The following is a 13,725-nucleotide window of genomic DNA, read 5'->3' as shown; positions in this document are numbered from 1 at the left end:
TTTTTTTTTTTTTTTTTTTTTTTTTTTTTTTTTTTTTTTTTTTAATAGAGTGGAGAACTTGTTGATGAGACAATAGAATGGGTTTTACCTAGATATGACCTTACTTGTTACTAAGTAGTACATGTAGAGTTTGCATTGTTCTATTGAACGAGCATAGTAGCTAACAGTGTCTTTTACAGTCATAGGTAATGCTCCTCTACTCAACCTGTAAGATGTAAAAAAATTAAAAAATTAAAAAATCTTGTGTCGAAGATATGATTTTGATTGTTTGCTGTTGATTATACTTTTTATTTGTGGAAGAGAATTTGAAGTTATTTCCTATTTATTTTATAGCAGATGCAGATTGCAACTGGAAGATATCATACATTACTGATTAGCAAAGCATCAGTATACTCATGTGGTTCCAGCTTATGTGGTGTTCTTGGCCATGGCGCTGAGACCACTCAATGTGTATCATTTACCCGAATTAACTTTCCACCTTCTGTATATGTTGAACAAGTTTCTGCTTCTCACAATCATGCTGCTTTTGTCACACAGTCAGGAGAGGTAAACAATTGAATCTTATGTTGGATTTGATCTATATTATAATACGTACTATGTTTGAACTGTTATGTACTGTTATTGGTTCTCCTTGATACAGATTTTGTGCCTCACAACGGGTTCCCTCTCTCTCTCTCTGCTTTTCATATACGGATATATTTTTAATATCTTTTGTTCTCAAATAGACCACGCACTTAGATGTCTAAATTGCTCTACAGATTTGGTCAGTGAATTAGATAATTGATGTTTATGATTTCCTGTATTATAGAATTTTTTAGTCTTATTGCTATCTTGATCCTAATTGAGCTCTTAGTTTGAACTATTAGAAGTACCATGTTGGAAATTGCAGCTGATTTTGAAGACTCTGTCTTACAAAATTCTAAATCGTAATAAACCTTAAAATTCTGTGTCAATCTGCATAATTTGCTTGGGTTTGTGGACTTAGTTTTATTGATTCTAATTATACTCCATGTTACATACCTACATGCCTTACTAGTGTATGCAACCGGTACTTGCAGATCACTGTTACTAGATTTTTTTGCACTAGTTATTTGTCACTCATTGGCACTGTAGTTCATGGTTTCATGGATGTCACTCTCAATTACGGTCTTTGATGATCCTATGCCTTGTCTTCATCAATAGGTTTTCACGTGTGGAGATAATTCATCATTTTGTTGTGGACACAGAGATACAAGCTTTCAAATCTTTAGACCTAGACTTGTTGAAGGATTAAATGGAATTCCATGCAAGCAGGTAAAATGCTTAAAATCTCTGTTTTAGTTGCCCATATGTATCTTCCATGATTTGTTTGAATTTCACATTTAATTGCAACGTCATAATACAGATTGACATGGCTAGCAAGAAATGTTTTTTCCTTGGAATAAACCTTTCCTTGTGGTTTATTTTTATTAATATCCATGTACTAGAGTATTTTTATTAATATCCGTGTACTAGAGTATTTTTATTAATATCCATGTACTAGAGTGTTTTTATTTATATGTGTTATAATATGATGTGATTGCAAGTATGTATATGATAAATGCAAGTGACAGTCATTTTTTGGGGGTTGAGATCCCAAAAATTTCAAACAAAAAACTAGCCCGACTTTTCATCAACCAAATTATCCCACCAGCCCTCTGATGTTTGAAGAAATCTGGGATATTAGAGTTGTATGTTTTCAAATCCCAGTGGGATTAGGTCTTAAAGAGAATTCACTTCAAGACGAATGGCAGAATAGTCTGAGGGGTTCTAGGATCTCTGACGGCTCTAGATTTTTTTTTTTTTTTTTAATAAGAAACAATTTCATTGATGGATGAAATTATGAAAGGAAAAAATTTCCTCTGATGGCTCTGAAAGTGAAGCAGGAAAGAAGATGAGAGAATGACAGCAAAAGATGAACATTCTAAGAGAATTACGGGCTGAAGTTAGAATTGGATTGTAGTTAACAAGTGGACAACTGCGTGCCTTAATATACCTGTATTATTTTTTTGAATGGAAACACATTTCATTAATGGAATAAAATATTACAGAAGAGGGGGATTTCAACCCCCTAGAATCCTCCATAAGCATGTATTCATGCTGGTTATTGTTTTTAAACTGATAGACTACTTGTTGATTATGGCATGTAAATTTTCTTCAGGTCTCTGTGGGACATAACTTTTCAGCCTTTCTAACAAGAAAAGGCCATGTCTATACGTGCGGAACAAACACATATGGTCAGCTTGGCCATGGTGATACATTAGAGAAATCTACTCCAAAGGTTGTCGAACGGCTTGTGGAAATTGGATCTGTAATTCAGATCTCCGCTGGTCCAAGCTATGTATTGGCCGTAGTTAATGATGGGAGATTATACTCTTTTGGGTCAGGGTCTAATTTCTGCCTTGGCCATGGGGAGCAGCACAACGAGTTCCAGCCTCGAGTTCTCCAGACATTTAGATTAAAGGATATTCATATCGTTTCGGTCTCTGCTGGGGATGAGCATGCAGTGGCATTAGATTCTAATGGATTTGTTAGTTCCCAAACTCAAGATCAGCATAGTAACCTGATTAACATCCTAGGTTATAGTTTATGACATCTATTTTGTTGATTTCTCATTGCAGGTATATACTTGGGGAAAAGGCTACTGTGGTGCACTGGGCCATGGAGATGAGATTGACAAGACTATTCCTCAACCCCTGAACAGCCTTAAGAACCACCTTGCCGTACAGGTATCGACGACGTTCACCAAACTAAATCTGTATAGCTTTCTTGTGTGATTCTTAATTGCATTTTTAGTCTCTGATGCTGAAGTAAGCTCATAGCACAGGCTTGAAACATTTGATGTCACGTATCTTGCATCATCTAGATAAGATCGTATTATTTACGATTTGTTTGATAACGCTTTTGTTTCGTTCCAGGTTTGTGCAAGAAAGAGGAAAACTTTTGTGTTGATTGACACTGGTATTGTTTATGGCTTTGGATGGATGGGGTTTGGCAGCCTTGGATTTCCTGACAGAGGAGTATCTGACAAAGTCTTGAGCCCTCGAAGCCTCAACTGCTTACGAGCTCACTGCGTGTCTCAAATCAGCACCGGGCTGTATCACACCGTTGTAGTAACTGACAAAGGAAAACTCTTCGGCTTCGGAGATAACGAACGAGCACAATTGGGACTTGAATCTCTGAGAGGCTGCCTTGAACCCACTGAAATCCTTGTCCAAGATTTGGATGATGAGAGTGCTGCTTCAGAATCTGGGTAATTAACCTACTTGTTATCATCACTTTATAAACTTATAACTTTATGTTTGATATTAACATTTCACAATCTCCATTGTCAATTCATTCATCACTGTAACGGTTTTGCATTACTCTGTGAAAGAGAAGACTGAAAACATTCTATTTTCGTTCAGTTTTTTACTGCTTTTGTTACTAAAGTTTCTCAGCCTGATTAATCCAAATAAAAATAATAAGCAAAATTATATTGTTCAACCAACTTAATATTTTCAAATTTAAATTTCATTATTATAACATTGTTTTCATTACTATAATATAATTATAAATAAATAATTACGATGGGTGACGACTCGAGTTGGAGATGGAGTCGAAGAATATAATCTTGGTCCCCGACTCATTTTTCCTCTCTCCTTCTCTTTTCATTTTTCGTGTAAACAAAGATTATCCACCTCATTTGTGACCCACCGACCCCACAAAATTAAATGAACAAATATTGCATTAACAATAAACCAAATGAAGACAACAGCCCTAATATTCAAATGACTGGTGAGGTGTAATCCCATATTTGGAAAATGGCTACTTTTTTGTCTTCTTTTATTCAGTTTTACAATACTCAGGGTTTGCTTGAATTAATTAATCATGGTAGCTCATCATTCTTAAAGGCATAAAATATGGTCAAAAGTGGTCGCATAGAAATCTCCATTTCTGCACTCTCTGTTTCAAAGCTTCTTTAACACAAGAAGGCTGAAACATGAAGATCCCAAACGTTTATAGACAAACAAAACAACACAAATAACACAAACCCAATTGTCTCAACTAGGCCACACAGCTTTGGACTTTTCAATTTTTTATTCTAGACAATGTAGGAAAAGGGAAGGGGATACAAAAATTCTAAGCCAAATGGCTTGAAACTCTGTCTGCCTACTCACTTGTCTCTAAATGTTCTCTGAAAACTTTTAACATATCAAGGAATGTGACGATTCCGATCAAACTGCAGTCGTCTTCGATAACCCAAACATAGTTCACACGGTGCGCGATTGCCTGGATGATAACAGCTATCAGGGAGCTCCTTGGATGACAAACGATGGCCTCGGAACGACGAGTGATTCGTGCCGAGTAGCTTGATGATCTTCTGTACTTTCTTGAGCTCGGAGATGGGGAGAACTCCTCATCAGAGGATGAAGAAGTGAAAGATGGAGATCCAATTGAGGATGGTGAATTAGTGAATTCTTGCAGCATTCCTTCCAAGTTGTTCTCTTTCAGCCTAGCCTTCACTACCTTAACAAGATCCTCTGGAGGCCCCCCACAGTCAATGTAGGCCATCAGATCTCCAGAAGACAATGTCATAATCGCAGCTGCAACAGCCTTGTCGCACCTGGCAAGGGCAAAGGGTGAGATCTCACCAATCAGAATTCCATCAGCATCGACGACTGCTACAGAGGTTTGATTGGCGATGCAGCGGGATATGGCTCCAATGGCAGAGGAGGCAGGGGAGTGGTAGTTTATTGATAAGGCATTGGTGCAGATGATGCCAAGGTTGTCAAGGGAGAGGGCAGCAATGGGGGAAAAATGGCCAATTGAGCTGAGGAGATACCTGATTATATCTTCCTGAGTCAGCCAGCAGAATTCACGGCCGCCATGGATGGCATTTGTGGGGTTTTTAAGCTGCTTCCTTCTTGAATTGCTTCCTAGCTTAGCCTTAATTGGGACTACAAGATTTTGAGCACCTTGGAGAACCAGATCAATGGCATCTAGCAAGCTGGAATATCAACATAGAGACTTCAGTTATCTTCATCTTTAAGAACTTTACACAACTCTACTATTCTCTTTACAAGTTCAGAATCATATAAAGTCTGAGAGTAAAAGTAGAAGAGCTAAGGAAAGAAACAAACATTTCAAAGCTGAGTTTGAAAAAAAAGTTCTGTAACGCCCATTTCAGATCAGTAACTGACAAAACTTCAGAAACCTAATTGAAGAACATCAATATCAAACTCAAACATCAATAAAACGCAGCCATTAACAATCATTCAGAAACGAACTAATTAAAGAATAAATTGAAACAATCCTAAGAAAGGAAAAATAGAGATCCAAATTTCATCAGATTCATTTCTATACCTAGCAGACGGCTCCAAATGCATCACGATTCCAGGAATTTGTGGCAAAATCTCAGAGATAGGAGCACACAATGCAGCCGAAGGCGACAACAAATTCTCGTCCCTACAGAGATAGCAAATCACATCCACCATACACAGCTTCCCCACGCATCGGCAGCACTCAAAATCACCACCGTCAGCACTACCATCAACATCACCGCCACCGCAACCGTTCTTCGCCAAACGGCAGTCCCAAACGCTGACGAAGTAATCGTCGGAGAATTTGAGAGCAGTCAAGGCGTCGGCGACAGTTGCGGACAAAGACAACAGCCTCAGCGCTGGCTTGCCGAGACAGAGATCAGAAACGTCATGCGAAAACAAGCTCACTGCCATACAAAAGCTAAAAGGGAGGAGGAACGGTTATCGGAGAGGAGAGGAGGTCGTCAGAATCCGGCAACGGCGGAAGATCGGAGAAATGGGAGAAGATGGAGAAGAAAAGAAAGCGATGAAATTCAATATTTATAATGAGAGCTTCAATAGAAACTGAAAAAGGTGTAATGAGATGTACGGTACTCAAAAGGGTACCCAAAAAAAACAACATAAACTGGGGCCCACTGCAACCTTTTTCCATTTCTTTAATGAATATTATAATTTGGGTTTAAGGGTATAAATGGAAGAGGCATTTTTCTTAATATAATAATTTAAACTTTCAAAAACTATTCTTTATGCTTTAATTAAATTATTAAACCATGTTATAAAATCGTAAATAAAAAATAAAAAATGACACTTAGACCTACATTTTTTTAAAAGAAGGGTTATTCGACACGAAAACGCCTATTTCTCGTTCTCGCTCGAGAGTCTAAACGAGCCTGCTACCTACTATACTGGACTGAATCTTCGACCAGGTAACTTATTCGAACTAAAGGATAGCAGCTTCAAACTCAGCCTATCACGAGTAACTTTGCTGCTTGATCGATAGGGAGGAGCATCTAAAAATTTATAGTAAAAATGACAACGTACAAGTCAACGAGTAACTATCGGTTTTAAATTTTCTAATTTTTACACTAAGCTTCAATACCCTTTTCTAAGAAAAAGAAAAAGCTGAATTAAAAAAAAAAACCATAAATTTTACATTTAATCTAAAAAATACCAATTTATACGTTTAAAAAAAATACTCGAAAAGTTTCAAAAGTAACATTAAAATGTTTTATGTTAATCTATAAGATGAAGATAAACGATTTTCGTTCATAGATTAATGTTAAAAAAAAAAAATTATTTTTAAAATTTCATAATTATTTTTTAATTATCATATTTTTTATGATACTATTAAAATATTTTAAAAATTAGAAGTATTTTTTTTAATATTATTTTTGAAATAAATTATTAATGTTTTTTTTTTTTCTAACTAAATATTTTTAAAAATTTTGAAAATACTTTTTGAGACTAAATACGTAATAATTTTATAATTTAATTGTTTTTCATGCATCAGAAAATAATTAAAAAATATATTAGTTAGAAAGATCGGATAGTGTGGGTTCCACCACGTGGGATTCGGAAAGTGACCGACACAGGTCTATCAAATTTGAAAGTTTCTGCAGCTGTACGTACCAATGTAATAACGACGTCGTACTATCCTATATTAATTAATCTTTTTTTTATAAATAAAATACATTAATTTGTTTAGATAATTTTTAAAAACTAGGTTAGGTTGATAATAATTTATTTTAGTTTTAAAAAATCAAATCCATTTTTAGTTATGAATTTTTTTATTCCGTTATCTATTTTAAAAATCTAAATAAAAATAATTAAATGTATTTTTATTTTTGAAATTTACTATGAATTCAGTTTTTTATTTTAAGATATTTATAAAAATCATAATAAATAATTAAAAAAATGATGAAAATAATCCCAAATTTTAAATAAAAATAAAAATAAATATATTCCACATTTAATAAAGATGGTAAGCTTAACCTAAGAGTTATTATAATTGAACCACAAAAAAGAAAGGTACATCGTATTTACATAAGTAGTGACTTTCAATTTTTTAAATTTTTTTTAGTTATATTTATTTTCAAGATCGTTCTTATTCAAATATAATCTCGGATCATTTATATATTTCTCATTTACTCAATTATTTTTTAACAAATTTTGCAATAGAAATTAATTGTGGGTCTCGTTCTCGAATTAGTAATCCTTAAAAAAGCACTCAATTCCATTTTATTAAGTGGGTTGGTAGTCAATCTCGTTCTCAATCATTATTAATCGAGACCCACACCATTTCTTTTTGTTTGATTAACTTAATAAAAATATCATTAAACTTCGTTCGTTAATTTTGAAAAGTATTTTTTTAAATTATAAAAATCTTGTTGTTAAGTAATTACTCTAATGAGTATGTTTGCTGAAAGCCAAGTTTGTGATGTTCTGCCTTGGTTATAACAAAACCATTTATAAGACTATGGAAAACTTTACCAAGCATTTTAAAGTCTTGAGAGAAGCTTGAAAGGGAAAGTCCAAAGAGGACAATATCTGCTAGCAGTAGATGTAGGCCATTACATACAAATAGTATCAGAGCTAAATATCGGACGATGTGCTAGCGTTCTCATTGTTCCCCGAAAGGGGGTAGACACGAGGCGGTGTGCCAAAATAGATACATACAAATGGCATCAGAGCTAGATAAGTTTAGGTTATATTAGTTTAATCGTAAATACAACAATATAATATAATTATGGAAATAAAAGATCCTAATATTTATACAAATGCAATTTGGATGGGGAAAACTTTATAATTAGTCATTATTTTAAAAATGTTTCCATAAGTTAAAAGGTAACATTCTCTTATTATTATGATGCACATAACAACTCCAAAACCATAGTTTAAAAACAAGAAAATAAATATAATAAAATGATTAGGCGAAACAAAATCCAAAAATTAGCCAGCTATCAAACAATGAAAAAGCAAAAATCAAATTTGAAAAATGAAATAAATAAATAATAAAATAATAACTACGGAACATGGACCTATAATACTCTTTGAAAAAACGCAACTTATCTTAAATCACCTTGACTTCACGTTCGAGGTTCACAATTTTTTTTTTCGACACTTAATAATTTTATCAATATGGCTAAGTTAAAAGCATGATTCTAATACCATGTTAGGAATCATGAACCTCCGAAACTTTCATGGATTTACTTTTAGCTTACTCAAAATGTCTTATACCAATAGAAATAGTATTTGTTACTAATAATATAACGGCCCAGATCCACTGCTAGAAGATATTGTCCTCTTTAGATTTTCTCTTTCGAGCTTCCCGCTTTAAAACTCATCTACTAAAAGAAAGTTTCTACGTCCTTATAAATGGTAGTTTGTTCCGGTTTAAAATGGTATGGTTTTGTAGGGTAGGTAAATTGGAAGGGTTGTTTATGTTTAAATAAATTTATATAACGGCCTGAAAGTTGGGACCATTTTTTATAACAAATTATTATTATTATTATTATTATTATTATTTTTGTCGGTTTTAGTCATTTGATTTGATAATAGCACTCGATCTGTTTTCTTGTCGTGTTTACTTAACCAAAAGTGGAAACGTGTTTTGTGAGAGAGAGAGAGACAGAGAGATTTATTATTATTATTATTATTATTTTTGCATTTTTGGTTTTTGAATTTATGATTTATAAAAATTTTGTGGTTTAAAAAATGAATTTTATATGCTTTATGTAATACGAATTTATATAGTTTTGAGATTGGTTCGGTTGCTCAACTCTTGATTGTACGAGTCTAACTCGTGAACCAAACGTCTTGAGATAAGTGTAGGGACCCTTGATCCTCTTGGCAGGATCGAAAAAGAGGTAAATTTAATCCTGTGGAAACCTACCTTTAAAGTCAAATCCTACGATATCTCAATCCCAAACATGATTAAATTTGAAATTAGTGCTTACTACGCCCGTGATTGAGATAACTAGAATTTCGAGCCATATGTGAACAAGAAATAAAACTAATCAACCTACTTTGTTCCTTTCTTTCGTTTTTCTTTACCTTTTAAGACACCATAAATTTATTTCATCCATCTTTTATGTGACCTTGAGTAAATGAGAGATAAATAAAAGAATCGAGAGCATATATAAATGAGAGCGATTTTGAGGATATGATGGTTAAGAAAGGGTTAAAAGAATTGAAAGTTGTTACCTATACCAATAACGTGCACATTTGTGATACCTAAGTAAGAGAGAAGTACATGAAGTAACTGAGACCACATTTGAATGAGAGCGATCTTTGTGGATAGAATGACAAATAAAAGTTATTATCTATACTGACAAAATGTACTTTCATTTTCAATGGTTCAATCATGGAATCATAGGAATTTCATGATTAAACGTGTTTTGCTTGCTTGGAGCAATTCTTTGTTGGGTGACCTCCTAGGATACATGTGAGTGAGGTTAAAATATCCTAGGATTCATGTTGGTTGGTGGGGATACTCTTCATTCTTAGAAGCAACGAGTAAGTAAAGTGACCATGACACAAGAGAATGTTGGTCGGTGCCAAATCCTGAGCATAGGTTATTACAACCTTTCTTTTTCGATAGCTTAATATAGGAACTTCAAAATTAAACGTGGTTTGCTTAGAGTAATTTGATGTTAGATGACGTTTTGAGAATTTTCCTAAGAATAAAACGTAGATAATGTGAAACACTGAGACCATCAAGTGCTGAATTTGAATTCTAAATCTCGATCCAAATCCTAGATAAATTTTGAACAAGAACGAACACGAGTAAGTCTCATAACTCTATAGCTAGACACTCGTAAAAGTAAAGGCCTTGAAAATGGGTGCTTATAATAAGAAGTCTTATGAATGCTTAAGAAGAGGTATATAGTGTATAGCAAGTATCACAAAAATTAGTGGCAGAGATTGTGGTGTGCTTAAAAGGAAGGGAATATTCTCACATGCCATATGACTTAAGGGGCTTTGTCTTTTTAACAAAGACAAGATGAGGCCAACACAATACCAAACTCACTATAATTTCTTTATTTGGTTGTCCATTTCTGCATACTAAAAAAAGCTTTAATCCTGTTTTCATCTCAATTATTCATGCATGCATGTGCTAAGTGTGACACAGAATCAAATCTCGACTTACCAAAATTTGATTGTTTACTAATTCTCGTGTTTGCTGTAAAAAGGTTTTAACCCTAACCTTATCACATACCTGAACAAAATGTCGTCTATATATCATGTTTAAACTTTACTATATGATTATATTAACCGTTCTAATTGTTATCTTATTTGACATGTATCGAAATTTTATTACGTAAACAAGATTCATATAGAAATTTAAAAAGTTTATGCCATATTTGATAATTACACAGTTTTTTGGTTTTATAAAATTAAACTTATAAATTTGAGTTTCTTTTTTTATTCACCAACTTTTATGAATTTTACTAAATCCAAACCAAATTTTAAAAATTAGATTTTTTTTTTTTTTTTGGATAAAAATTCTAATGTTTCTTTTAAAAAAAATGAAAACTATTATAAATAAATTGAAAAAGAAAAAAAGAATAATTTTCAAAAATAAAAAACAAGGTCTACACATGGGTGTTACTCTAGTGACTTGAACAACGAGAATTACTTAATCAAAATCCATAGGTTGGGTTGGGTTAGATTTTTTTTTTCAATTTTATTTAGGTTGGGTTGAAGAATTTTTTGGAAATTGAAAATTCAACGTGGTTCGCAAGTTGAAACTTTTTTGGTTTGGTCACTTTACCAATCCGAAAATGGATTTTATAACCCTACCTACTTATAAGATTATTTGATATTTATAACAATCTGACAACCCAATTCAATTCAACCTCAATTAAACTAAAAGATAGAGAGTTAGGTTGTAAAACCTATTTCAGTGGTTGAGTTCAATTTTGGTTAGTTGAAAACAATTCTACTCAATCTACATATATAGTATTATAAAATTCTTTTTTTAAGCACTATTTCTACCTATAAATTTCTTCATTCAATAACCTATTACTTTTTTATAAATGTTTTCAAAATCCAAATCAAAATTTGAAAATGGAAAAAAAATAAAAAATAAATAAAAATAAATAATAATAATAATAATAATATTTTCTTAAGAAATATTAAAACGTTAAGTGATAAAACAAATTAAACACAATTGTTTAAAAAGCTAAAACAAAAGCTAAACCGGATTGATAACCATTTATATGTATATATATATATTCTTTTCATTGGACTTATTTTTGCATCCTTTTATAGTCATTTGGTCAAAACATTTATATTTTTAATCAAATTTTAAAAATAAAAAATACGAACAAAATAAGACAATTCAGAAAATAATATTTACAGATTTAATTTCTAAAAATAAAAAATATACTATGAAAGGCTGGGAGAAGGAGAAAAAGGAAGAGAGACACGTGTTGGACAGAGAAAATAATAATAATAATAATAAACAAAGAACTGTGAGACGTGGTCCGTACTTCTCACATGTTGACGGACAAGTACTTACAATACTCTTCCATCTTATTACAAATTCAATAAAAATATATTTTTATATCTCTAATTTAGAATTTTAATTTTAATTTAAATAATTATTTACAATATATTTTCAAACCATAAAATATTAAATTAAATTTCAATTATACTTAATTAAATTATGACCATAACAATAACATATAGATTGAATTTTAAAAAATGAAATGATATCAAAGTGTTTTATCTTTTAAATATAGTTTTGTATTTTAAAAGTTTAAATTAAAAAATAATTTCAAAAAATAAATCGATTATGAAACACATTATATCAAATAAATACTAAATCTAAAATATTTGAGCGTTTAATTGTTATTGGTTAGAAATAAATAAATAAATAAATAATACATTCTACAAATATAAACACAATAATTTCACATCAATTAATCATAAACAGACCATAATTCTTTTACTTTGCTCCCTTAATCAACACACAACAAAACAAAATGTAAAAAAAGTCAAACAAAAAGCTTGCTGTCTTCTTTTAGTACAGTCATTTTAACACTTATTGTGGTAAGAGCTTCTCTGAAAAGGTAGGAGATTTATTGACATTTTTTTTTCCAATTTTATAATTTCACATTACTTTATTATTTTTTTAGAAAATAAAATAATACTACAATCACTTATATATATATATATATATATATATATCTATATATATATATATATAAACTATAGAGTAAATGTAATATTTAGGGAGTTTCAATAATTTCAATTTTTTTTTTAAAGAACCAACCCACTTAGAAGGTCTTGGGCCTGTCATTGAGGCCCATTTTAAACGAGAAGGTCACAGCACAAGACCATGGAAGAATGATCCATGATACCAAGATATTTTTAGATTTTTTTTTTCATTGACTAGGATTCCAACCTCTCATCTCATCGCGAAGAACATATTCTTCAACATTTGAGTTATACTTAAAGTTGGTGATGGAATCAACCTGTGGCATGGTGGTTTAGGTTGCATTGTTTCAAAGTCTTGGAATATAATATGCAACATCCGAACAAAGGAGCACACTTTCTTTTTTGAGCTAATGTTCTCACAGAAATTTTTCTAAGATGTATGTGATTAAAAATAAAGCATAATGGAATGACTTGTGTTAGTTTATGAGGATAATTTATACTCTTAAGAAGTGAGAAGTGGATGTCGTGATCATGTCGCAAGAGATGTAGGATGCAAAGGAATGTCAAAGCCATCAAGTTTCGAATTTGAATTTTGAATTCCTAGGACGTTATATACTATTAACATAAAAATAATCTTAATTATTACCCTTTATTGGATAAAGACCTGCCATAACTCTAAGCAGCTATGCCAAACAGGTACCCAAAAGTCAATAGCGAAGGAGGGCCTCTAATGGAAGGGATTGATTTCCATATAGGGGATAAATGTGGATATAATGCAAGAAAACTATAGGAGAGGTTGAGGATATAATGCAAGAAAACTAGGGCATTCCTTAATTGTCTACAGATGAAGACAGCTCGAGTAGCTAACTTTTAACTATATTCAATATATAGTTAATTGACCCCTATTTTCAATGGTAAAAACCATATGCATAAAATAGTTTGTATTTAAATTTTAAGATAATAAATTAATATAGGGTATTTTTCATTTTTAATGTTTAATTTAAAGACTTTAAAACATGTAAATCTACAATAATATTTTAAATGTCTATTTTTACACTAGAGATGATATTATAAATATGGTAACACTTTTAGTTTAGTAGAAATCTAGAATCGTTACATTATTGATTTAATTTTTTTTTATTAATATACTAAAATTTAGAATACATAAATTAAATAGAAATAGAATGACCTTAAATTATACCAATAAATTATACAAAAAAAAAAAAAAAAAAAAAAAAAA

At 31.6% G+C, this 13,725-nt stretch overlaps 3 protein-coding genes across 7 annotated transcripts in view; 2 read left to right on the top strand and 1 right to left on the bottom strand.

Annotated features, from left to right (window-relative positions):
* The window catches only part of LOC111480467 (ultraviolet-B receptor UVR8-like), a 6,298-nt gene extending 2,869 nt beyond the window's left edge, over positions 1 to 3,429 (top strand). For 4 of the 5 annotated variants that reach the window (XM_023125525.1, XM_023125522.1, XM_023125524.1 and 1 more), the window contains 5 exons: positions 334 to 546; positions 1,183 to 1,293; positions 2,180 to 2,548; positions 2,640 to 2,747; positions 2,937 to 3,429. In XM_023125525.1, the coding sequence (XP_022981293.1) occupies positions 334 to 546; positions 1,183 to 1,293; positions 2,180 to 2,548; positions 2,640 to 2,747; positions 2,937 to 3,275 (1,140 nt within the window). In that variant the 3' untranslated portion in view covers positions 3,276 to 3,429. The remainder of the gene's footprint in view (positions 1 to 333; positions 547 to 1,182; positions 1,294 to 2,179; positions 2,549 to 2,639; positions 2,748 to 2,936) is intronic. The other variant, XM_023125526.1, reaches the window with a different exon arrangement.
* LOC111480473 (stem-specific protein TSJT1-like) overlaps positions 1 to 13,725 on the top strand; it is a 24,073-nt gene that overhangs the window by 6,684 nt on the left and 3,664 nt on the right. The window lies entirely within an intron of this gene.
* Positions 3,922 to 5,846, bottom strand: LOC111480470 (CBS domain-containing protein CBSX5-like). Its single transcript, XM_023125528.1, has 2 exons — positions 5,365 to 5,846; positions 3,922 to 5,008 (listed from the first exon to the last, which is right to left on the bottom strand). Exons 1-2 carry the CDS (start codon positions 5,733 to 5,735, stop codon positions 4,171 to 4,173), a joined length of 1,209 nt encoding a protein of 402 aa, XP_022981296.1. The 5' UTR covers positions 5,736 to 5,846; the 3' UTR covers positions 3,922 to 4,170.

Source organism: Cucurbita maxima, unplaced genomic scaffold (assembly GCF_002738345.1).
Source record: "Cucurbita maxima cultivar Rimu unplaced genomic scaffold, Cmax_1.0 Cma_Scf00006, whole genome shotgun sequence".
In the NCBI taxonomy this organism is placed as follows: Eukaryota; Viridiplantae; Streptophyta; class Magnoliopsida; order Cucurbitales; family Cucurbitaceae; genus Cucurbita; species Cucurbita maxima.
The sequence above is the reverse complement of the archived record's forward strand: the minus strand, read 5'-3'. Positions and strand labels throughout refer to the sequence as shown.

What these genes read in the sequence shown, in the direction of transcription:
- LOC111480470 (XM_023125528.1), bottom strand. Translation starts at nt 5,735, where the DNA reads ATGGCAGTGAGCTTGTTTTCGCATGACGTTTCTGATCTCTGTCTCGGC. An exon ending in CATTTGGAGCCGTCTGCTAG is followed by an intron (nt 5,009 to 5,364) that starts GTATAGAAATGA and finishes TTGATATTCCAG; the next exon opens with CTTGCTAGATGCCATTGATC.